The sequence below is a fragment of the Apodemus sylvaticus genome, chromosome 1 (assembly GCF_947179515.1).
Source record: "Apodemus sylvaticus chromosome 1, mApoSyl1.1, whole genome shotgun sequence".
Taxonomy (NCBI): domain Eukaryota; kingdom Metazoa; phylum Chordata; class Mammalia; order Rodentia; family Muridae; genus Apodemus; species Apodemus sylvaticus.
This window is the reverse complement of record NC_067472.1, coordinates 167803850-167828767: the sequence shown is the minus strand read 5'-3', so window position 1 is coordinate 167828767 and position 24918 is coordinate 167803850. Positions and strand designations below refer to the sequence as shown.

Below are 24918 nucleotides of genomic sequence, written 5' to 3'. Positions count from 1 at the left end.
GTCTTATGGATGGTTCTCATTGCAGGAACGATGTGGAAGGGATATAAATATCCCCCAGGAGGGGTAAGTGCACTTTTGACTTCTTTACTGTTAGAGAGTGCCTGGCATTCACACAGGAAGCACGACAATCTAACCCTAGTGACTTTAGAAACAGATTCTCTTTAAGTTTTTGAGGAAAAAGTTCCTGTAATTTACCTCCTTCTTCTGTGGGCTGCTCAGAAGTGGGAACTTGTCGGGGTTTCTTTCATGGACTTTTAAGGAACAGATGTCTCTCTCACAGCCTAGGAGGGGCTCAGAACTAGCACTGGAACCAAGGCCGCCTTGGTCCTCCTGTGTCTGCAGCCTGACTGCTGAGATTCTGTGGTGCTGGGATCAGACCTGGGCCCCCTTCGTGGTGGGCCTTGACCATCTGAGCCCCACCCCAGCTTCCCATGTATCTTCTTACATTTATTTAAGAAGGGAGATAAAGAGTGTTTGTGACCCAGGGTCAGCATTAATCTCTGTAAAGCTGACAGGATGTTTAGAATGTTTAGCTGGGAGCATTCTTTCCTAGATCAGCCCACTTCTGCAAACCAAGCCAGTGGGGTTCTGGTGGTAGACACCCCTGTCAGTCCCCCACAGTGCAGAGCACCTCCCGAGAACAGGATCAGACAGCCTCCTCTTCTAGTCTTTGGCAGTTGTCTCAGCTCCACTCCCAAGCAATGCTAGCACTTCCTGACCTATGCTTTCTTTCCCCCTCAGACCCCTCTGGAAGTAAATAAAGATGACCCTGGTGAACCCATGCAGCTGTGAAGATCACCCAACTGCACAGTTCCTGTTGTAGGTTTCGCATAAAGTAATCGCACATTATTTTGTCATATTCTGTGTAGTTACCACACTTTTTAAGAAGAACAAAAAGCAATATTCTAAAGGAGAATGAGGGTGTGTGGGCAGGTGGGCATGAGTGGGTGATGACCACATTCTGTTTGCTAGAGCCTCTAAGACTGCGACAACTAGTTTAAAGTGTCCCTCATTCTGCAATCTTAAGTAATGATTTTTTTAGGCCCAGTTTCCAAATAATATACTCCAAGTCCAGGGTCCAAAAGGTGAAAATTACCCTGTGCAGGGGGAGGGGCAGGGGCAGGAGTCGGGGAGGGGAGGATGGAGCAGGGCAAAGGGAGTTGTGTATAGACGACTCATTCCAATTTGAGATGCTAAAGTGAGATTTTAATCTTCACTTGAACCCACTTGAACTTAAAGCTGGGTATTGTCCTCATTTTACAAAGTGACCAAAGAGATGCTAAGTTTAGGTGTCTTGCCAGCACAGAGATTTGGACACAGGATTTCATCAGGAACACACCTATGCCTTACACACTAAGGCAATGGTCAAACAAGACCAATCTTGCGGACCAAATAGCTCCCTCCCCTGAAAAAAAACCAAAGAAATTGCCCCAAATTCCTTTTAAAATATTTAGTTTTATTATTTATTTATTTTTGATATTTAGAGAAGGGGTTTTCTCTTACTGTCCCGAAACTCTGTGGAACAGGCTGACGGTGAATTCAGAGCTCCACCTGCCTCTGTCTCAGAAGTACTGGGATTAAAGACGCCCTGTGCACTGATGGCCGACAGTACACAGGCCTCTGATTCCCTTGGGGTTTAAGGTGATTGTGTGCTGCACCAACGTGGGTGCAGTAGGTCCTCTGCAAGAGTTCTTGGGTAGGTCATGCTCTTAATCTGAGCCATCTCTAGACCTCTGATGATCCTTTATAAGATATACAGAAGCAAAACTTAACCAGCTCTCAATATAAGCCAGTGAATTTGAGTTCAGGGATGGGAGCCAAAATATAAGATCTAAGCAGCTACTAAATCGGATCTTGACCCCCCCAAGATCTTACACCCTCTAAAACTGAGATGTGTGTGACAGTGATGGGGAGGTGGGGGGAGGAAAGACAAATATTCTGGTGACTGATGGTTCCACTGCTTAAGCGAACAGACTTGCTCCAGCTAAGCAGCCCTATAGTTAACAAAACTGTTATTTGGAGTTCTTACCATTCCTTAAGAGGTCCTACATTGAGTGTTTGTGTGCTCACCTGTGTGGAGAGCAAAAGGCAATACCTGGTGTTATCACTTTCTACCTTAATTAGGCTGGCCAGCCAGGGAGCCTTGGGAACCCACCTCTGGCTCTGCCAAGTGCTGGATTTACAGATGGCTGCCGGCATGCAACTCTGAACTCAAGAGATTCCTTTTTTTGGCAAGCACTTTATACACCAACTCATCCTCTAACCCCCAAGATTACCCTGCCTATGGAAAGGAGAATGAATATAAAATCCACACATGTAATTCATAGCAATTTGGGAATCTAGACACTATTAGTAGCTCTTAACATTTCTCACACGGCCTAGACACAGCACACCATAGTGGATCAAGTTATCTAAATTCCCTGCATGCATGGGTGTGTCTGCTAATCTCCTGACATTCCTAAGGATTCATCTCTTCACCACCACCCACCCATCAGTCCATGTACCTCTCTGTGAGTGCTTGTACCAGGCCAGAATGCACTGGGTGTCCTCTATCACTGTCTTGCTTCCAGGTAAGCTGTCTTTAGGAACTGGGGACTTGGTTCCCAGGCTTGGCAAGCAAGTCTGCAAGCCCAATTCCTGTTCTGCCATTCTTGGAGCTGGGCTTACATGTGGGTGTAGGGTGCTCATGTAAGGGTGTTTGTGTGTGTGCGCACGCACTCATATGCTACCTAATTCCTGTCCTGATGGTTGTCCAGGGAACATTCTTTAACCACTAAGCTATTTCTTCAGCTCCCCAAGCTCATTTGTTATAGGGGATTTGAACTGATAATTCAGACCAGAGGAATTATATAGCAGCTCTGCTGTTTCTTTTCCATTTGAATAAGGCTTCAAAACCCTGAGTCACAAAGCCAGATCCCATGGCTCTAACCACATCCAGGGTTTTGCCTGCATGCCTGGTACTGGTGGACATTAGAAGAGGGTGTCAGAGCCCCTGGGACTGGTATTGAGCTACCGTGTGGGTGCTGAGAATTGAATCTGAGTCCTTCACAAGGGTAACAAGTACTCTTAACTTCTGAGCAACCTCTCCAACCCCCATTTTCCTTTTTTTTTTTTTTTTTGACTTGACGTCTGAGAACACAGTGGCATTCTAGCTGATGGTGGAAGAAAAATCAGTGGTGGGCTGAACACATAGAGGTATATACGAGGTAACAAGCAGGAGTGTGACCCAGGGACAAGCCTGACCTTAGAACCTAATAAGCCTACAGAGGTACTAGCTAGTACAGTGTTCCAGGTGATAAGAACTAGCTTAAAGTTTTGATCAATAAATGAAAACCAGTAAAAATATCAATAAAATACTTTAATGCCTACAATTTCTTGTATACATAAATTGCAAAACATTCACCTGTATATGCAAAAGTATATACTCTTCTGCAGGTCAACAGCACCAGAAATCAAGCTAAGCTATGTCAAAATGTTTTTCTTTCATATTTGATTTGTCCATTATGTAAAAGACATCATGGATTTAATAATGCCAAAGAAATCTATATTCCACTCTTAATCACACACTAAACACCTGAATATGTATTTCATCACATTCACTCACAAAATAAATAGTCTAATCAGCACACTGAAAATAAAACAACCAGTCTCTCTTTATATATTTATTCTCTTTCGAAAAATGTTTTGGTCTCCTGCTATATCTCAGAAATGTACTACTAGCTGCTTTTAAGTTATAAAATACAAAATAATTTATTTCTTGGAGAAAATCTTGGGGGTTACCATTACAAAAATGAAATTGAGTTCCTGTAGACTTTGTTACAGTCTTTGAACTTTCTCATGGCACACACGTAGGGCTGCCTGTGACATGCGGTGCTCTGCCTCCAAATGGACATGACTCCATTCATCGCTTAGAGAAAATACAAAGACCAGTTCTGAAGTAGCCTTAAAAGATAGCGCCCTTTGCTTTAGCAAGGGGACTGTGCAATCAGAGCCACAAGCTCCAGGAAAATGACTTTCTTGTTTGTCGCATAATTTGTTAGAGAATGCCACACCCATGATCATGTAACATTACAATTGTGAAACAACATTACTACATTCGGGAATTAACATCACCCAATAAAAGGCACATCTTCAAATATTGAATCAAAATCTGAAAATCAAAACAGTAGAGAGAATACATTAAAAATCAAGCACTTAATTTGTAAACCTTGAAAAAAATAACAGCCTGCAGCTGTTTCTTCAAAGGCTTGTCAGCTTTTTCTAAGTGGTCAGGAATACAAGAGAGCAAACTGGAAGACATGATTTGGACTTACAATCTTTCCTGTGTTTTTTTCAATGAGCCACACAAGCGTACTTATGTTAAAAATTGATGCATATCTGTTACAGAAATGCATTCATACACGACAGACATCACAACCTAACTCTACCAAGTTCTGAAACTTGAATCTAGCACAATGGCTCCTCTCTGTGCAAACAGCTGCACCCTGAAATTGAGTACAGTAAACTTTCAGCCACCAGTAACTTTGACCGATTACAGATTCCAGAGTATGAATATAAAAAAGGGTTATTCAAAGAAAATCCCAGGGGAGGGGAAACACACAAGTGGTAGCAATAACATCATGTTCCAAACCTACTTATCAAGTGGAACATTACTCCCTTTATATTACCGGTGGGCTAGGGAAAGGGAAGTTAACAGACTTCCTGCTCCCAGTGTATAAAGACCTACATGGAGAGTTGTAAGTGTTCTGTACCCTCTAAAATTAAGTCCTTGCACTTTCTCAAAGTTTGAAACTCAATTCAAAATGAGTTTGTTTAAAGGACTGGGTCAAATGGTCCCACAAAGGAAGGCAAAACATGATTACCCATAATACTCAAGCTCAAAGAATGAAGACATCATGGACAAATGCATAAAGTCTAGACCTGCTGAAAAGTAAGTTCTTTGTAGGACAGCCTCTCCGGCTTCCCACCCCTCATGGCTTAACTGTTTAAGACAGCCAGATGCATTGTGGAATCGTCCCACAAACCGAATTCTGGCTGCTCCCAACCCTCCACACTCCAGTCTCTAGCATGTTCTTTCATTTTCTGTTGCTGTTCTTGAGACATGGCTTCCTTCCAGCCAGACCACAGGCCAGCCTGGATGGACTCCAGGCTGAAGTGACATCAAGTCGGTAGGTCTGGCTTTAAGCAGGATAGAATTTAAGAAGGTTTCACAGCTCAGTAAAACACCAACAGGAAACATTCTCTTCACAGTGCATAGTTAGAAATAAAAGTGCAACGCGGACAAAGAGAAGGGTGGTATTCCTGACACACTAAACATTTGGCTTTTTGGTCATTAACATTTTCTAAGGAATTTAAGCTAAAAATGCAATGTTATTAACATCAAGAGGTACAGGGCACCTTAGGGTCCCAAACAGCATTGTAATGGGGGAGAATAAAGCAGAAGGGGCCAAAATACATGTTGCTTTCTAACTGCTAAACTACTACCCTTTCAAATCTAATAACTGAATAACAACCATCTTTCTTTAATATAAAAAGGAATTAAACAAAACCAATCACTGTAATAGTAAGGGCCCTCATCTACTTCACACAAAATCATAACAGAAAGCTCAAAAGTAAAACTGGAAAAGAACATTCTTGTTCTGTCAAAATTTGTATTTTAACTTAAGAAATTTTTATTACCTAATATCAATTAAGAATGCTTAGCATCCAATCCACAAATAAGCTAAATACAATATAATTCTATTTTGTGTCAAAGTCACAAGGATGAGACTAATATATCTATAAAGCCTACTCTTTCCTGGGTTTTCAATTCAAACATAGACTAGGACAGGTCACTTTATTGCTGGCAGCATTCACAGAAGGGCCAGGCCCTTCCTAAGGACAAGTCAGACTGCGATCTGGGGGTACCCTACTCTCACATCAATCTTTCTCCTTTTGAAGTAGCAAAGGAACAATGATCAGCTGACTGGTGAGTGGTCCCACATTAGCATGCATAGCTCATCAGGATCAAGGCCGGCGCCTGTGAATGGCTAACTTCCACAGAGCCCACGGCCAGCATCGTGTCATTTCCATTATTCGTTCCACCCTGGATTATTTGAAAACACTGCACACTCAAACAATAGCCTGCAAACGACAGTATGTATTCCTTCCTCTTGTGTGCCCATGTGTGAATCTAAGCTGGGAAGAAGCTTGCTCAGTCTGAAGGCAGGGGGACCCTTGCTGCAGTGTCCCTCCCAGAATTCACAGTGGCAGCAGCTAGTGTCGTTTCATCTTCTTGGCCTTTCGACGTTTCATTTCCTCCTCTTCTCGCCTCATTTCCTCTAAGTCCTCTTGCATACCTAGTCTTAAACTGCAGAGAGATTGTTTTAAAGGATATTGTTAATACACATGAAGTTACAACTTTAAAAAGCAAGATTGGCAGGCATCTCAACTGAACTTTCATGTGGACTGCCTGAGTCTGCCTATGTGACAGGGACATAACACACACACAATTTAAATAAAACAGGGTCACAGACAGAAAAATGTAGAATAAAAATTTCACAACAAGAATGATGAGAAAGCCTTAGCATCCAAAATTAAAATAAGACTGTGAGGCCAGGCAAGGTGGTGAATGCCTTTAATCCCAGCACTTGAGAGGCAAATTTTTGAGTTAAAGGCCAGCCTGGTCTACAGAGTGAGTTCCAGAATAGCCTGGGCTACACAGAGAAACTCTGTTTTAAAACAAAGTCTATATATGTGCATATGACAGGTGTAGATGCCTGTCTAGGTCAGAAGACAAATTTCCATGGAGCTGAGTCGGGGTAAATAAAAGGCAGTTTCAGGCCCTGATATGGTGCTGGGAATTGAACTCTGGGTCTTCTACAAGAGCAGCTCTCCTTAACCACTAAGCTATCTTTCCAATCTTTTTAAAAACATTTAAAAATGAAGCATGATTTGAGTTTGATTCTTAACACCCACATAAAGGAAAAGAAGTGACCCTCCCCCAACATACACACTTAGTATAAAAATCCAGGAAACATTCGTTCAATAGCAATAGTCCATACTCTTTTTTTTAATACTCCTTTTAACATTTTATCCACTTAGAGGAGGGAAGGCCAAGAGAAAGAAAACCAGTTTAGTGTTTTGTGTTGGGACAAACAAATTATTTTTCTCTATAATTCCTATTATATTCCTATTAAATTCCTCTATAATAGGAATTCTCATTAACACTATAAGCAATCATTTGTTACTCTTACCTAAGAAAGTCTTAGGGACTCACTACTAGGCAGTCAAACGAGGAGGTGGAGGGAATCTAATCTACTCCCAAGAGGTCTCTGCGGTAGCAAAATTACAAGTTCTAACACCAACACAAGTCTGATGGGCACAGAAAAGCAAACAGCCCATGGCCACCTGGGAGGCTTCCAATCTTACTGCGCATGACACACGAGACACCGCAAGCACATGGCCACATTCCATCCTGACCCCCACAAGCTTCAGCGAGTAAAGTAGCATATTCTCATTTTACAAATGGGAAAACCTTCAAGAGGCAAGGAATCTGTCCGCGGCTTTCGCGGCCAGCCAGCAGTACCACCATCTAGAGAACTGGGGCCTAAGCCCCACTGGAACCTTGCAGCTGCAGGCTTCTGAGATGTTTCTACACAACATGCCATGTTTCTCCGGCTCACCTCTTGGCTTCCTCCTTCTGCTGCTCCTTCCAACTGCTCTCCATGTAACGTAAGGCATAGTCACTTTCATCTTTATATCTGGCAAGAAAGCAAAGTAAAAAAATGAACAGAGATTCAATTTTCTTGTTTTCTTTTGTGTCTTTTGAGACAGGGTTTCTCTGTGTAGCCCTGGCTGTCCTGGAACTCACTCTGTAGACCAGGCTGGCCTTGAACTCAGAAATCCGCCTGCCTCTGCCTCCCAGAGTGCTGGGATTACAGGTGTGCGCCACCACCGCCCGGCTCAGACTGGTCTTGAATTCAGAGATCCTCTCGCCTCTGCCTCCCAAGTGCTGGGATAAAGGTGTGTGCCACCTCTGCCCAGCAAGATTCAATTTTCTTAAAGAGCTACAGCCTCTCATTACAACAAAACCAAACCTGCTTCCAACTAAACTACTCTGTTAGGAGTCCCCCTGCCTTGTTTGGAAGTGAGAATTGGCAGAGTGGGTACAACTGGGTACTGCAGTAAAGGCATTAAATGAGCCTTAGGTGCCTACAAGGCAACTCTTCCAGAACCCAGCATTTTAGTGAAAGCACCAAACTCGAGGTGTCCTCAACCAGCTATATTTATCTAATAATTTAAATCCTGAAGACACAATATGAAAATTTATCTAACTCTCATTAATCTTGTGACTACGAGAGACAAGACCTTCCCAACAGTAACCTGAGGCAGAGAAACTGATGGCAAGGTGAGACCGCGCTGCTGCTTCACTGGCTGCTCTGAGACCTTCTGGTGCCCCTTCCCACAGGGCTGTGTCTCAGATGCTTTTTGGATGGGCTGCATTCTAAAGATGTGTAAACACCTTGTCACAGGAAGTGTGATGGGTCTCATCTGTCTTATACGTATAGACCTCAGCTCTTCCAGAGTGCTCTCTGAAGAATTTCCTTCAGTTTGCCTCTGGCTCCGTGCCATCTGTTTCTATCCATGAATCTGCTTCACTCCCCATCTTTTAAAAAAAGCAGCTTACATACAAATAACATCATAAAAGACTCTGAATTCACCAGAAACTATTGTGTGCTCTATCTTAAAGTTTCTATTGCTATGATCAAAATCAACCCCAGGAGGAAAGGGTTGATTCATTGTATATAAAGTCCATTATCCAGAGAAGCCAGGGCAAGAACTGAAGCAGCTGATGCAGAGGCTGCTTGCTGGCTTGCTCCTCAGAGCTTCCTCAGCCGGCTTTCTTACAGCACCCAGGACTACCAACCTTGGGTGACACTGCCCACAGAAAGCTGGGGCCCTCCCAAATCAACTACAAGAAAATGCACTACAGACTTGCCAAAAACTGATCTTACTAGGGGCATTTTCTTAATTCAAGTTTTCTCTTCCTGTGTCAAGTTCTCTCTAGGCTGTGACAAGCTGACATTAAAACCATGTGCTCCAAGACTAAATCTTTCGAGAACCATCACCACCCAAATGTTTCTGACTAGGCATTTGATGCCTCTACTGTTAATGTTTCTATCCTATAAATGATAAAAGTTTGTTTAAGTAAATCTTCAGCTTACTTTTTTCGGTCATAGCCAAAGATTTCTCGAATGTGCTTGGATATTTCTTCCTGAGGTTCTCCTTCATCTTCGATGAAGTCATCCATTTCTGAGTCATATTCATCATCATCATCATAATATTCATACTCTCGAGGCCTTTTGTAGCTGGTAGGGAAGGGAAGCCTTTGAGGACCTAAGAACAAAAGCCATGACTTGTAAGTACACCGTATGAAGAAATAGTTCCTGCAGGGACCATGTCACTAGGATTCAGAGAAAGTGACATTTAGATGGCACCCCGGAAAGCAGAGAGACTGAGCTGCTGTGGCACTTTAGCATGCTTTAGTGCTTTGTCATATTTTCTAGCTTAGTTATACAGACTTCTGGGATTTAAAAGATCAGTAAAATTTCTGAAACTGAGTCAAGTTACAAACTACTACAGATTCATTAATTTTTAATTTTACCAAATAAGCATACCAAAAGTAGTTCCCTATTTTTCTTTAATAAATAAAGCGAAATTTTCATTTCACTTAAAAATTCAAAGCTGGGCGGTGGTGGCGCACAACTTGAGTCCCAGCACTCGGGAGGCAGAGGCAGGCGGATTTCTGAGTTCGAGGCCAGCCTGGTCTACAGAGTGAGTTCCAGGACAGCCAGGGCTACACAGGGAAACCCTGTCCCGAAAAAACAAACAAAACAAAACAAAAAAAAAATTCAAAGACCTGAACATGCCTGAAGTTTCAGCTATCTGGGCTTGAAAAGCTTGAGCCAACAATTTGAAGTCCTGGACAACATAGCAAGACCCTATCTTAGAAAAAAAAAAAAAAAAAACCCAAGTATAAAACATTTTCAGAATTATAATTGTTTAATATCCCACTTTTGCCTAATAACTGATAAAAACTTAAAAAATGAGCTAGGGATATAGCTCAGTAGAAAGCCTGCCAGGATACCTGAAGCCCTGGGCTCGGATCCCCCAATTACGGCCGATTACTATGGTGGTATACACTTGTAATCTCAGCACTCAGGAGGTACAGGTGGCGATTAGACATTAAAGGTCACCCTTAGTTATAAAGTAAATTCCAGGCCAATATGGGATATCTGTCTAAAAACAAACCCTATCCCCCAAATGAACAAATAAAACAAAACAAAAAGCAAACAACCCAAAAACTGAAGAACTTTGCAAAAGACAGGTACTCAACAACAGGCGGGTGTCTGAGAGCAACTTTCTAGTCTGACTGTAAAGCCAGGAGTTGTGCCACCGCTTTCTTCATGTCCTCTGCAGGGACCCTAACAAGGGCTTTACCAAGGGCAGATTCCTAAAGCACCAAGTGACATGGCCGCTGACACAACCCATGAAAGCAACAGAACTCAGGACAGTCTAAAACAGCGGCTGCTACAGGGGAGGTGTTAAACAATCATCCGCTGACCCAACAGTGCAGCAAAGGCTCTAAGTTCTTGATGATGCTCTCATCTCCAAGTCTTAGTCTTCACGTGGCACATTAGCCCACAGAGCCACCAGCTCTGTCCAGTCACCTCCTCTCACACACAATACTGCATGTGAGAACAAGGTGTGGGCTGTGGACAGCGGGTCCTAGACAGGCCTCGTTCCACTATCAACAATGAGCTCGTTACAGAGTTTGTGAAAGTGGTCACAGGGTTCCTGATTATATAAAGCTAGGTATTTTCTCCAGAGGCTTGGTATTAAATACACTCTTTAGGATAAGGGTCAACTTTACCTTGAGCAGATCTGTAGCCAGAGAGGAGAGGCTTCATTCCATTTATCTGTCCATTGCTTGACCGACTAATAATATTCTTCGAAGAAATTGTTTCTGACACAACAGTGCATTTGGGCCTTGTGGGGAGGCCTGGGTTACTAACTGCTCGTCCAGGTCCTAAGCTGCTCGCTGGTCTTCCAGGGCCTGAACTGACAGCTCGTCCAGCTGGAGTGGGACCACTTATGGATCTCCCAGGGCCACTGACTGGCCGCCCAGGAGAGCCTAGATTGTTCATTGGTCGTCGAAGGTCACGTGGACTATTGACAGGCTGCCCAGGACCTCCAGAACTGCCCACAGGTCTCCCAGAAGCAGCAGACCCACTGATGGGTCGCCCAGGGCCACTTGAGCTGCTTGCGGGTCGCCCGGGACCATTTGTGCCGTTGAGTGTGCGTCCAGAGGGATGTGGACTGCTGGCCAGCTTTCTGACCCCGCTGCCTGACGCCTGCTCAGGTCCTGAGTTGGAGCTGCCATTCTGGCGCCTGGGCACAGGGCCAGAACTAAGTGTGGGTCGAGCTATCCCTGGGCTAGGCTGCACAGGAGCGGAGCCAGAGCTGCTGCCTGGCTGCTTGACACCTGGACCCTTAGCTTTGTTGTGTGAGGGAACTGTGGGCCCAGGCTTGGAATGGCTCGGATGAGGAGGAAGAGATTTTTTGGCTTTGTGCTCAGAAGCAGATTTCTGAGTCCCGCTAGCAGAAGTCGTCTTTGGGACACTTGGTGAACAGGTGCTGGGGTGGGGCTTTCCAACCCCATTGAAGACAGGCCTGTTGTGACCCTCCCGAAGCAAGGGCTGGGCACTACTGCCAGACCCTACCTTGGTCCTCTCTCCTGGCAGGGATTTGGATGAAGACAAAGCTACTTGTTTCTCACTGGCTGTGCTGGGTCTGAATTTCTTCTCAGCAGGAGGAAAGGGCAATCCTTTGGAAGCAAGCTGCCTGTCCCCAGCACCTTTGCTGGGCTTTGTGCCCATGCTGTCTTTATGAGAGGGCGCCCTTTTGGACACAGGTGGAGGTAGTTTGGCATCGGGTTCAGGTTTCTTTTTCCTATGCTTTCGTTCAAGAAACTCTCGCTCCCTTAGTTCCTCTGCAGTCAGGGGCCGATCTTCTGCTTTCTTCACCGCCTTGATCTCCACGGGTTCAAACTGCTTCTTCTCAGCCAGCCTCAGTAAGTCAGTGAAGTTCATAGGCGATGGGGCACTTTTAAGGGGGGCCTTTGGTTTGTTTTCAACCTTGGGAGGCTCTTGCTCCTCCTCATAGTCCTGGTCCAGCTCGCCCTGACTATATTCGATGAAGTCCTCCTCCTCCACATTATACTCCTGGTCAGTCCTCTGGTTCAGGTGGCTCTCCACCGCCTGCTTCTTCTTTGTCTTTTCCTCAATAGGAATTCCATCGTAACCATGAAAATTGTCCTTTGTCCTCTTGGCCATAGCTCTTGCTTTTTTGTCATGTTTGAGCTCAATTCGCTTTTTCACTAGTTCCTCTTTCCTTTTTTTCTCTTCCAAGGCTGAAAGGGATCAAACAAGAGCACATTATCTCAACAGCCTCAACATCTCTGCTGCTCATGTGACACCAGTCCGCAGACAAAGCTCAATGTTGAGTTATGGTCTCTAGATATCTGTGTCAATGAGAAAGTCATCTAACGAAACTGAGTGGGTCATATATGAGCTTCTCTTTATGACTAAGCAGGTAAGGGACTTGGCCTTTGCTTAAAATGCACAAAATGGCTAATAAATATACCACGTCAATGGCACAGCAGCACCCACTGGAGCTGTTAAGAATCAAGGAATACCTCTTACAGTGCCAGGACCAAGGTAAAGAATGGAGACATAGTATGGCTAGTTACATGGTCGATATGCCAGGCTTTTTCATGTCTCCCACCTTCCCTCAGGAGACCAGGCCTTGCTGTCTTGCCCCAGCTGCTCCGAAGCTCCTGAGCTCAATAACTGATCTCGTCTCTGCCTGCTGAATACCTGGGCTGACAGGTGAATGTCACTAAGCCCAGTTCTACAAAGCCTTGCCCGGTGGGTGAGATGGAGCTAGAGAAGGCAACCCAAATAACCAACCTAAGAGCACACGTACACACATGCACCCACTATAAAGTTCACACAGACACATACACAACATCCCCAAACCGCTAAGCAGTCAGGACGCGTCTACAAACACATGGGTTGGTGGCAGACAGACTGAGAAGCAGCCCAAGCACATACCTTTTTGTCTGAGCTCCTCTTCTTTCCTCCTAAGGAAAGCCTGCACAGCTGCTGACTGGACACCTTTCACTTTTGGGTCTTTCTTCGGAGGCCCCACTGCCAAGCTGTACCTTTTCTAAAAACCAAAGCAGAATGAAAGCTCTAAGCAACAACACTTTACAAAGATATAGTCTAGGGGCTGGGTTGCACGGCTCAGAGCGGGAGTGCTTGTCTATCATGAATCAGCTCTGAGTTCAATCCCCAGTCAGTACTGCAGAAAATGTACAAAAGAAAGTGAGGGAAGGAAGGGAATGAACAAGGAATCTAAACTAACAGCCTAGTTCTCTGTAATCGTTAAACTGTAGCATTTAAGGTCATTAAATATTAATTTGCTACTCAAGCTCCTTTATACTGGTTTCCAAAATGCCAAGGTCACGAATACTGCCCAGGCACAGATGTTATTTTTATGGACTTTGGTTTTTAAGTAACTACATACAGAAAGTGACTGAAACAGAAATAAGGATGATTTGAACATTGGAAGAAAAAGACTTCAATCTCTTAAATATCTTCTATTAGAGAAGCATGATAAACAGGGCTAATTCTCATGTCTGGGACCATTGGACATAATTTATGGGCCAGCACAAATTTTTTTTTTTTTAAATCATAGCTTAAGAAGAAACCCAGGCCTCACACATGCCAGGCATTCTACTACTGGGCTATAGTCCAACCCTTTCTGTTATGTGAGGCAGATGCTCTTTTTATCTACCGAGTCTGTGTCTGTGTTGGTTGTAAAAATCATCTTTGTGGAAAAAGCTATCAGTTTATAAACCCCAATGCTTGCCCATCCTGTGTATGACATCCTTGGAGGAAAGCCAAAGGATCTGCTTACTACAGGGCTGACAAACACAATGTATCTTGAAACAAGCTCAAGTTCCATGTAAATTAGTCAACTAAAAAAGCAGCTGGCCGAGAAGGCAGGCCTCATCCAACCTGAAAATCCCACCTGATGGCAGTGTTCACAAGTGACTCATCCCTCCTGACAGAGAAATCCCAAGACAGCACCAATTATTTTCTAGTCACCCAGGCTAGGACACAATGGGATCCTATAATTAGTCGACATCTTTGTAAACTGAATTGAGAGCTCTTTCGATCCAGAAATACTACCATGAATGTGACACTGGACTCAAGTTTACTAAGACATATAGCTCACAGGCAGCGTTCCACAATTTAAATATCTTTTGGTATATGCAGAGTTTCAGACTATAGTAACCTCCTCAAAAAAAAAAAAAAAAAAAGAAATCACTTACCCTTGGGTGATGCCTGGCAACCATTAGTGAACATTCTATCACTATGCATTTAATAGAAATGAAATCTTACAATGTGATAGTCAACTCTCTGTGCTCACTTGGCTGCAGAACCAAACTATTTAACCAGGTACTTATCTTACCCTGCTTGGAAGAATTTTACTGATAAAATATCTGCTGTCAGATTAACTTTCATAATGTCCATAGTCCCCTATAGTTCAATGACTTCAGAACAGTTGTGGGGTAGTTCAGATGAAACTACCTCAAAATGGTATCATTAACTCCAGACTGCCTGGCCTTCCACAGTTTCTGGACTTGCCAGCCCCACAAATAATCGCCTCAAATCATTCCTACTTGTGTTTCTCTGGAGACTAGCAACTAACAGAACAGTCGTTTTCAATTGGCCTCTTCATGAACATAGAGGTTTCCAGGCTCATGTTGCTTTGTCAGGAGCTCATTCCTTAAATAGCTGAATGACACTGCAGGGCACAGACACACAACATATTATCTGATCACCAGCTGGCCAGCTGGCCTATTTCCATTTTTTAGCTTCATAAAAATGCTGCTGTGATATTTTAGATGGATGCATGTTTAAATTTCTCTTGGGTATATGATTATATATCTTTAACACTGAGCTCCATAGACCTTTCTAAAAAGGGTTGTAAGCAGACCAAAGTATGTTTTGATAGAAGATTTTGTAAGATTTCCCCCAATTCACAGTAGAGAATGTTTTTTTTTTTTTTTTTTTTTTTTTTTTAAAAAAGCCTGAGGTCAGAGCACTTGTGTTCTCTTGAAGTCATCTGGCATGTCTCCTGCATCAGATGGCCAAACACGGCCAAAGCAGCAGCATACCAAGCTGTACCCATGGATTCTGACTCCTGCTTCAAAGCACAAGGCTGCTTCATTGTCTGGCCTGAAAAGCCACAGGACAAGTTTCATCCCCCTGCAAAGCCAGTCTCATCCCTCTTGGACCCTGGTGAACTATCCACAATCATGGCCTAGCTATCATTTAATATGGCACCACAGTTTGCAAAGATTTGAAATTCTAAAGCCCATGGGTTTAGAAAACATCAAGCTATTTAAAAACACTCCTTGCATTGAAACTATCCAGTGGTGATGGGATTAAGAAGCATGCAGTCTGGAAACCTTTCGCAGCAAGTTCGCTCAATCCAAACCAGCATGTTACTTACCCCCAAACTTCTCCTTAGGAGAAATGAGGCTGTTGTAGAAAATATTTTTCTGATGATTTTACATCACTTACCTATTGATCAGAGTAGTCAAATAATACATTAACTTCAATCAACACACCAAGTTTTGAACACCTTCTCAAGACATTAGCCAGGGAATGAATGAAGGAAGCAGCTCTTTGCATTAAGCTAGCTCAGCAGGATGTCAGTGAGCAGGAGACAGGACAGCGAGAAGAAAACATCCTGAGCATCCGTTCATGCTGGCTATGGTGTTTAACACCAAATTAAGCATTAAGATGTTTATAAAACACTTGGTTAGAGCAGAGCTCAATCATAGAGAACCTGTTAGCTTGTTGAGGCCCTGGTTCGATCCTTAGTGCATCATTCAAATCTAACAAAGTTACCCTTTAAATGAGTACTTCTTTGTCTTTAAAAAGGTTTTCAAAAAAACGGTGCCTGGGCTTTCCTGGTGCTTAGGCATATGCTTTGTAGCTGAGTACATCTTGAATGCAGGTCTTCTGACTCAGGACCAAGCATATTTGCACCCTTTAACTTTCTCTCTAACTCCGACACTTTTCTTTCCCTGTAACCCAGACTCCAATCTTAAATAGAATTCCCTAAGTTCCATGCATGTCTACCCAAGACAGGTCTATAGCTGATCTATGTTATCCTTTCTCTCCTTGGGAGAGTTAACTATACCTACACTTTTTTAGAACAGATTTCCAATATCTTGTCTACTAGTTTCCCATCCATGCATGTACTAACCAGGCCCTATACTGCTTAGCCTCAGAGCTCAGACACGATCAGGTGGGCCTGTTCAGGTGGCTGGCCATAGTTATCTACCTGTTTCTTATGCTATTGGTTTGTTTTTTTTGCATTTCCTCTCCATCTTTATTTTGAGACTGTCATAAAAATCCAACAGTGTTATTGGCTAAAGCTGTGATTAAGGAAGGGCTGAGGCCTATGAAGGTGGTGAATTCTCTCACTTCAATATACCCAACAGAGGCCATGGTTTAGAGCAGGACTGCAAAGCAGTCTGCTGGATCAGATCCCTTGTTTCATTATAACCAGTCCTATAACTCACTGTGCAGCCTCGGGCAATTTCCTCACCTCCCTAGGACTCAGTCTAAAATAAAATCTCCTTCATATGCTCATTATGGTGTCTAAATTAATTAACACATGAAGTCCTTACAACAATATCTGGCATAGGCTCAGCACAATGAATGTTAATTGCTATCACCATTATTTAGAGATTCTCTAAGGTGTTATGGGGGAAGAGAGACAACAGAATCCCTGTGGGGAAGGGAGGAGCAGCGGTTTCTAAAGAACTTGTCCATAAAGCACTGGTTGAGAAGTACTGCTCAAGACTAGAGAACAGCCGTCTGAGATAGCAGAGATGTCTCGTCAGCACTTAGCCCTTAGTGGAAGGCTGATAGCCAATTTCCTGAGAGCAGTCACTACTGCAGCAAAAACCTTTGTCAGCCCATACTGTTCTTTACAATCCTAGCATTTGGGAGGCAGAGGCTGGCTGCTCTCTCAGAGTTTGAGGCTAGCCTGGTCTACATAATGAGTTCCACAGGCCAACCTTACATAAGATCTTGTCTTTAAAAGAAAAGGCCACTGACAAAGACTGGTTACATCATCTGATCAGCTGTTATTTTTGTATTCAGAATTCCACTGAGAAAAGAGTCTCTGCCTAATACTTCCACACATGACGCAATCCTACCTTTGTTTTAACTAAAACATTAAGATGATTGTTCCACTTAAAAACAAGAGCAATAAGGGAAATGTTAGTACAAACTGAGCATCCTTAATCTAAACATGCTCCAAAATTGAAATGTCTTAAGGGCTGACAGTGAAGTCAGGTAAAAGTGTAGGAGACAATTTAGTGCAACTACTATTTAGTTTTGGGTTATTCACAAACCCTTGGAAAAATGTCCTTGGTAGCCTGATTCCATTTTTTTCCCCCAGAGATAGGGTTTCTCTGTTTAGCCCTGGCTGTCCTGGAACTCACTCTGTAGATCAGGCTGGCCTTGAACTCAGAAATCCGCCTGCCTCTGCCTCCAAAGTGCTGGGATTAAAGGCGATCAACCACCACTTCCCAGCTGCCTGATTCCTTTACTTGCACATACAATGCACACATGCATAGCCCCCTTAAACAATGCACCTAGCAGCGTCAAACCCACTCAGCCCATTTGTATGGGTTAGACGCTCTCCCATCTCTGAAACAATGGTATACTTTCCTAACCTAACATCAAACTCACAATTTCTACTCAAGCATATTTCCAGTCCCCAGGTCTGACAATTATAAGGGCCAATCAGGCTTGAACTGGTTGTAGGTACACTCACAGTGAGGAAAAGTACATCCTCTTGTAATCTTTGAAGGAGACTCTCTATTTACCATCTTATGCCTTTGCATACCTGGGGGGTGCACAGGGCTAAAATCAGACGTAGAGGAGCATGCACAGTAGACGAATGAGTAAATAACCTACCCATCAATCAAAATAAAGAACTGTACCATAGTAAACCAGGGCGTTCTGCCCCAGGCTGTAGCCGGGGCCTGCCTTAGCTTCACTCTTATGCAGTCAAGCAGTGCCTTTTACTATTGCTCTGCTGCAAATAAAATTATCAAGCTTCTTTAGTAAAATACACACACACACACACACACACACACACACACACACACAAAACCTTTTCCAACTCATTGGATAAGAGGCCAAGAACCTGGAAACACCCAACCCAAACTCTGAGCTCTCCAACAATAGGACAGCACAAGTGGAAAATTGCATATTTGCCTTGGGTAAAAGTCGATGCAGTGGCACTGGAAGGTGCTAAGAGGCCAAGAACACTTAATTCTCTTGCAAAAGGCCAAGGTTCAGGTCCCAGCACTCACAGAGAGGCTTACAACCTTCTGCAATGCCAGTTCGAAGGGATCTGATGTCCTCTTCTGGACTCCAGTGCACAGGCATACAAGCAGGCAAAACACCCACACACATAAAACAAATTTAAAAGTTGTTTTAAAGAGGAACAAAAGAAATCTTCAAGCTGTACAAGACCCACACAAGATGGAACTGACATCCGGAACAGCATGTGCGGGAGAGAGGCTCATGAGACCGGTGGTAGTTTGAATGACACTGTCTCCATAGGCTCAGGAGTTTGCATAGTTGGTCCCTAGCTGGAACTGTTTGGGAAAGACTTGAAGCTATGGCCTTGGAGGAGGAGGTGTATCGCCAGTGTTGTGCTGGGCTTTGGGATTTCCTAAGATGACATTCCCAGTTAGCCCTCTGCTTGTGGATCAAGATATGAGCTCTCAGTGACATTCCAGTGTCACCTCTGCTTGCCTGGTGTCATACTGGTCATGAAATCTAACCCTTAAAGTCCCCAGTAAACTCTTTTATAAGTTGCCTTGGTCATGGTGTCTTATCCCAGCAGTAGGAAAGTTAACTCCTTGAAGTAGGAAATAAAGGTTGCTGAGCTAGAGGCTGCTCAGGGAGGGGGAGTGATTTCTTAGCAGTGCTGCCTCTGGTAAACTGGCCATGCCTCACCCATGCTCATGCCTGTGACCCTATTTAAACTCAGTGGATCTAGCCGGGCAGTGGTGGCACACGCCTTTAATCCCTGCACTTGGGAGGCAGAAGCAGGCGAATTTCTGAGTTCGAGGCCAGCCTGGTCTACAGAGTGAGTGCCAGGACAGTCAGGGCTATACAGAGAAACCCTGTCTCGAAAAACAAAACCAAACCAAACCAAAACAACAAAACTCAGTGGATCTCTCTGTGACTCTCTCTCACCCACCCACCCACATCATGAAAGTAGGAGGGGCCTTGCTATTTTTCAGAAGCATGTGAGGGATTTGGAGATAGTTCCCGGGAATAAATGCTCAACAGCAGAGCACTTGTCTTACGAGAGAGGCCCTGGGCCCAATGCCATCACTGAGAAAAAAGTAACATGAAAGTAACACACATGAAACACAATCTGTGTTAATGTATATTAAATGAACATGGGGGGATGGGGATTTGCTAATACTCTGTGCTTATCAGTGTTCAAATTATCCTGAGCTGATAAAATTAAGCTAGATAGATGGATGGTTTATTATGCAAGATCATGAATTAAATTTAACACTATTCAGCTTGTTTTATTCCAATTGATTTTTTATGACTTTCATTCCGAGTAAAAGATAAAGAAGTTAAGGATGCGAACCGAGCCAAACCTCTAAGTTTACTATCTCTTTTAGGGGAAGGGAAGGATGATTCATAAATATAACTCACGTTACCAACTTGCCATTCCTCACTTCCTGTTAGTGCAGTCACAGAGCAGCCAATAACATGTACTCTAAATATCATGCATTTTAACATTTTCTGCTCTAGGATGATTTGTCTGCCCTTTTCCTAGCAGCTTTGAGCTTTCAACAATCTCAATCTCTCCCTCCCTTCTCTTCTCCTCTCCTTTCAGTTTTTTATAACCCTGATTGTCCTGGAACTCATTGTAGACCAAGCTAGCTTTGGACTCACAAGATCCAGCTGCCTCTGTGAATGCTGGTATTAAAGGTATGAGCCACAACACTCAACCAGCTATTGGCTTTCTAAATCTGGGTTCTGATTCTTCCACAAGAGAATTCTTGGGGATTAAAGCTAGTATCTTTTTGTTTGTTTGTTTTGTTTTTAAACCTTTCTGAAGATTCAAGAAAATATAAGATAAAATATAGACTAAATTATGCAAACATGATTATCAGACCTAACAATAATGTGACTACAAATAATCTACAAATGTGTAAAGTATTGTTGCTCTAGACTTCAAAGGCTTGTACCCAGTTTTAACCTGCAAGACTTAAGAGATGTGGCTTAGAAGAATCTTATTGAGTGATTATTATCAGGGTGGGACATGATTGGTCACATATGTAACATATATGTATATATATATATGCACATGCATACAAATATAACTACTTTTACTCATTATTTTAGGTAGATATATTCAAGAGTTTAAAAATAGGCTGGATTTGTCAAGAAGTGAGGAAAGGAAAAAATACTGCCACATACAAAATTATGAAATGCAGAATCCAAGTGAGATCTTAAATTCCAACTGATTGGCTCTAAAAGGTTCTTTTAAGTTGGACACTTCTCTGATTAAATCTCGGGTATCGCAATGCGATATAATAGGTTTACAGCTGTTCTGTGGGTACCTTCTGGTGATCCAGAAATGATTAGTTTATGCAAAACAGCTATAACCCCAGAAAGCAGATGTGGGACCACTTCAATATTTACCTCTGAGAATACCATCGAACTCACACATCTACTGAGCAAACAGAACCTAAAAATCTGGAATTCTACTAGGAAATGAAAGCTGAAAAAGGCTTTGCCCAACCCGCTCGCAAAGGGAATCGATAGATGCCAGGGACATACGGCAAATAAAAGGTCTACTAACACATTCGCAGCCCACATGATCACCTCACAGTTGGCTATGGATTTCCTGCAAAGCCCTTAACTCTTTCCAACAGAAGATACCCTCCTTAGCAGGTTCAGTGGGTGGGGCCACGAACCAGAGAACCCTTTCGTGAAATCACTAAACATTCTCCTGAAAATCCGTATTCGACCCAAAGGCTATCAGGAGAAGTCCTTAAAGTCCCCGAGTTTCCTGACTATATTGGTTCTCAATTTAGGGGCTGAAGTTTATTCGAAGCCAGGCGCTACTAATGCTACACAGTACTCTGTCAGGCGCGGCTCATCCCCGACTTTGAGCAACTCTTAAAAAACACCGCAAGCCGCAAAGCCTACCTTTCAGGGTACGTGAGCTGGCGAAACCGACCCCAAGAACGCTGCTCTCCCTTTCCCATCCCCAGCCCCCGTGTACCCAAATCTCCGCAAAAACTCCAGAAGAGGGCGTGCGTAGTTCAGGTTTTCCCGGGGCCGACAGACGCTCCCGTAGAAGTTCCACCCACCACACACTAACTTGACGCCCGGGTTTCCTACAGCAACCCCGGAGACTCACCGGTACATGGTTGACACCTTGTCCTTTGGAAGCGATTAAGAGGATTTCCCTGAAGTCCATGTCTGGCCGAAGAGAAAAGCCCGGCTGGGCCGGGGACTCCGGACGCGGCGGATGCCGAGTCTTGCCGCTCGCTGAGCCTAAGCTCTACTGACTGGCTTGCCTTGGTGGCTCTTCTCCCGCCGCCCCTCGACACCGACACTTCCGGCGCCTTCTAATGCCGTGTACCGCCCCCGCGCTGCAGCCGAATACAATATATGTGTATGTGTGTATGTACACACACACACATACACACGCACTCACACACTTACACACACCACACGCTCAGCGCCTCCGCAGCGTTCGCGAGTATTTGCGCAACTTCCGCTTTCGTGGATAAGACACGTAAAACGGGTACGTGGCCGTTGGCGTTGGCTCAAATGGGTGGGACTGAATGTTTACCAGCCAATCAGACGCAATATGGCAGCTTGGGGGTGTGGCTAAGGGGGCGGGGAGAGCGATCAGCCTGAAGATCTTGGGGCGACAGAGGATTTCGGTGCGAGATCCGGTGGCGGGAGAGAAGAAGAGGGATCGGACCCACCTTCCAGATCTGGGCTCCGTAGGTGTCACGCGTGGATGCTCAGATTCTAAAAGACGGTATTCCAACAGCTGGTGCGACACGTCTGAAGCCAGGGATCTCGGTTTCGTGTCTCGGGAGCCCCGAAGCTACGCATGCGCACACGGACACAGATTCTGTTCTTCGTCTGTTCCTCGGATACCACTTATCTCGTGGAGGCACCTGCTGGTTTTTTAAAAACCTAGGGAATGAGCGAAGACTTTAGTCACACGCCAAGCAGGATTTGACTCTGGCGCACTGCAGAATATAGTGCATTCATTGGGAGTCTAGCCTGACTTTTGAGTTATCTTGAACTTGGTCGTTTCGGCTCAATAAAGTACACATGAATAACTAGGTATACCTGGGTCTGGGGTTGGAATGGGCCACGGATGGTTTTGGTGTGATGGAAATACCCCTAAATTGGACTGGGGACGGCGCATTATTTACCATCCTTTGTACAGTTGAAAGGGGTGAGTGTGTCCAATAGCCCTTATTCTGTGAACTGATGTTAGACTCCTGTATTGGAATGGCTCCACTTCAGGCTGGGTAAGAGACTAAGATGAAGCCAGCCTTCCCCCGAGATTTTTTTTTTTTTTTCTTTTCAAGACAGGGTTTGTGTAGTTCTGGCTGTGCTGAAACTTATTCTGTAGACCAGGCTGGCCTTACACTCACAGAGCTCTACTTGTCTCTGCCTTCCAAGTGCTAGGATTAAAGGCATGTGCCATCACCGGCTGGCAGTGTTGAAGTTAATAATTTTCCTCAGCCTCAGATATCTTAAGAACTCTCCCTAATTCAAGATAATATTCCTTTCATAGATGCTTTTTAATACATACATATATACATTTATGTGTGTGGGAGTTTTTGATTGTATATTAATGAGGGTTCCATAGAGTCCCAGAACTTATGGTGTATGCCACTAAACAGGGCATGTGTCTTCCATATGCTAATTAGCTCATTTAAACTTCTGTAAATATGTCCCCATGAAACCATTAGTAACTATATAGTAGTAATAAGTGTGTATGAGACACAGTAGTTAATGTTAAATCACTGCTGTTTGTGGTAATTCAGTAAGAAGTAAGGGAAAGGCAGAATCCCTACCCATATTTTAGTCAGGGTTCTTTAGAATCACAGAACTTATGTACTGTCTCTATATTGAGGGAATTTATTGTGATGACTTACAGTTTGTAGTCCAGTTAATCCAATGATGGTCAACTATGAATGGGAAGTCCAAGAATCTAGTACTTAGTCCCACAAGGCTAGTTGTTTCAGCTGGTCTTCTGTAGAAATTCCAACAGATCTGCTGGCAAGTAAGTTCAGGCAAAAAAGAAATAATCTTCCTTCTTCCAATGTCCTTATTTATATAGGCCTCCAGCAGAAGGTGTGGCCTAGCAGGGGGTGTGGCCCAGATTAAAGGTGTGTGTACCACTAAGCCTGCATCTGGGATTTACTTTGCTCCAGGCTAACCTTGAACTCCTAGCCTCAATCTCCTAGCCTCAATCTCCTGGGATTAAAGGTGTGTACTACCTTGCCTAGGCCTAAGTTTTTCATGGCCACTATGCCTCAAGATTTTCATGCCAAGGTCCAGGTCAGAAACTTGTGTCTTCCAGCTTTAAGATCTGGATCACAGGTGTGCCCTCCAATTCTGGATTGTAATTCATTCCAGATATAGTCAAGTTGACTAGGAATAGCCATTACACTACCTTTACAAGGAGAAACAATGAATTCAACAGATCGTTCCAGAGAAAGAACTGATGAACAGTATAAAGGCCCAGCCCATGCCCAACCAAGGCTTTAATTCTCATGATCCATGAGTAAATGCATAACACAGAAAGTTATTAAGGAAACTGATTAAGGAAAGTGCAGAGTGGAGGGTTGCTAGAGTTTGCAGTTAAAGCCTTTGTTATGCTTCTGAAATGAGATTTAGTTGGGTCTCCCATACTTCAGCTGGCACACTTAGAATGTAATGGAGTTGCAGTCAGAACATTAGTGCAGATTGAATCAAGAACTTAGCAGGTATATTTACACTGGTAAATAAGATCAGGAGCTGGAGAGATGGCTCAGCGGTTAAGAGCACTAACTGGTCTTCCAGAGGTCCTGAGTTCAATCCCCAGCAACCACATGGTGACTCACAAACATCTGTGATGGGATCTGATGCTCTCTTCTAGAGTGTCTGAAGAGAGCAATGGTGTACACACACACACACACATACACACACACATATATAAATTTCTTTTTTTTTTAAAGCTATTTTTATTTATTTTTTATGTATATGAGTACACTGTAGCTGCCTTCAAACACACCAGAAGAGGGCATCAGATCCCATTACAGATGGTTGTGAGCCACCATGTGGTTGCTGGGAATTGAACTCAGGACCTCTGGAAGAGCAGTCAGTGCTCTTAACCACTGAGCCATCTCTCCAGCCCCTATAAATTTCTTTTTAAAGAAATAAGATCAGAAATGTGATGAATGTTGAAAAGGTGTTGAAAGCCAGGGTAGGAAGGTAGGAAGAAGCATTTAAGACAGCAGTCACAGCTTGGCATAATTGCAGACATCTTTAATCCTAGCACTTGGAATGCAGACACCGGTAGATCTCTGAGCTCGAGTCCAGCCTGGACAGGCAGAGTTACAATGGTGAGATTCTGAACTGGGAGGCAGGAAGAAATGAAAGCCCTAATGACCTATAATTTATCCCCTTTAGATTGACACAATTCAAA

General features: G+C 43.7%; 1 protein-coding gene across 2 annotated transcripts; it reads right to left on the bottom strand.

Moving 5' to 3' along the window:
• Positions 1–3343: 3343 nt before the first annotated feature.
• Spty2d1 (SPT2 chromatin protein domain containing 1) lies at positions 3344–23524 on the bottom strand. 2 transcript variants are annotated; one of them, XM_052162203.1, is made up of 8 exons: positions 23384–23524; positions 22190–22406; positions 21613–21847; positions 13158–13272; positions 10916–12454; positions 9207–9378; positions 7665–7742; positions 3344–6349 (listed from the first exon to the last, which is right to left on the bottom strand). In XM_052162203.1, exons 3-8 carry the CDS (start codon positions 21670–21672, stop codon positions 6256–6258), a joined length of 2058 nt encoding a protein of 685 aa, XP_052018163.1. In that variant the 5' UTR covers positions 21673–21847; positions 22190–22406; positions 23384–23524; the 3' UTR covers positions 3344–6255. The 2 variants fall into 2 exon arrangements, with proteins under 2 accessions (XP_052018163.1, XP_052018171.1); XM_052162211.1 differs by lacking the exon at positions 21613–21847.
• Between the last annotated feature and the right edge of the window lie 1394 nt (positions 23525–24918).

Bases quoted from the DNA above. Each gene is read 5' to 3' on its own strand.
- Spty2d1 (XM_052162203.1), bottom strand. From the start codon at position 21,672: ATGGACTTCAGGGAAATCCTCTTAATCGCTTCCAAAGGACAAGGTGTC. The intron at 12,455-13,157 runs GTATGTGCTTGG...GATCCCTTTCAG, and splicing joins AGAGGAGCTCAGACAAAAAG to CCTTGGAAGAGAAAAAAAGG. The intron at 9,379-10,915 runs GTAAAGTTGACC...TTTTGTTCTTAG, and splicing joins TGGCTACAGATCTGCTCAAG to GTCCTCAAAGGCTTCCCTTC.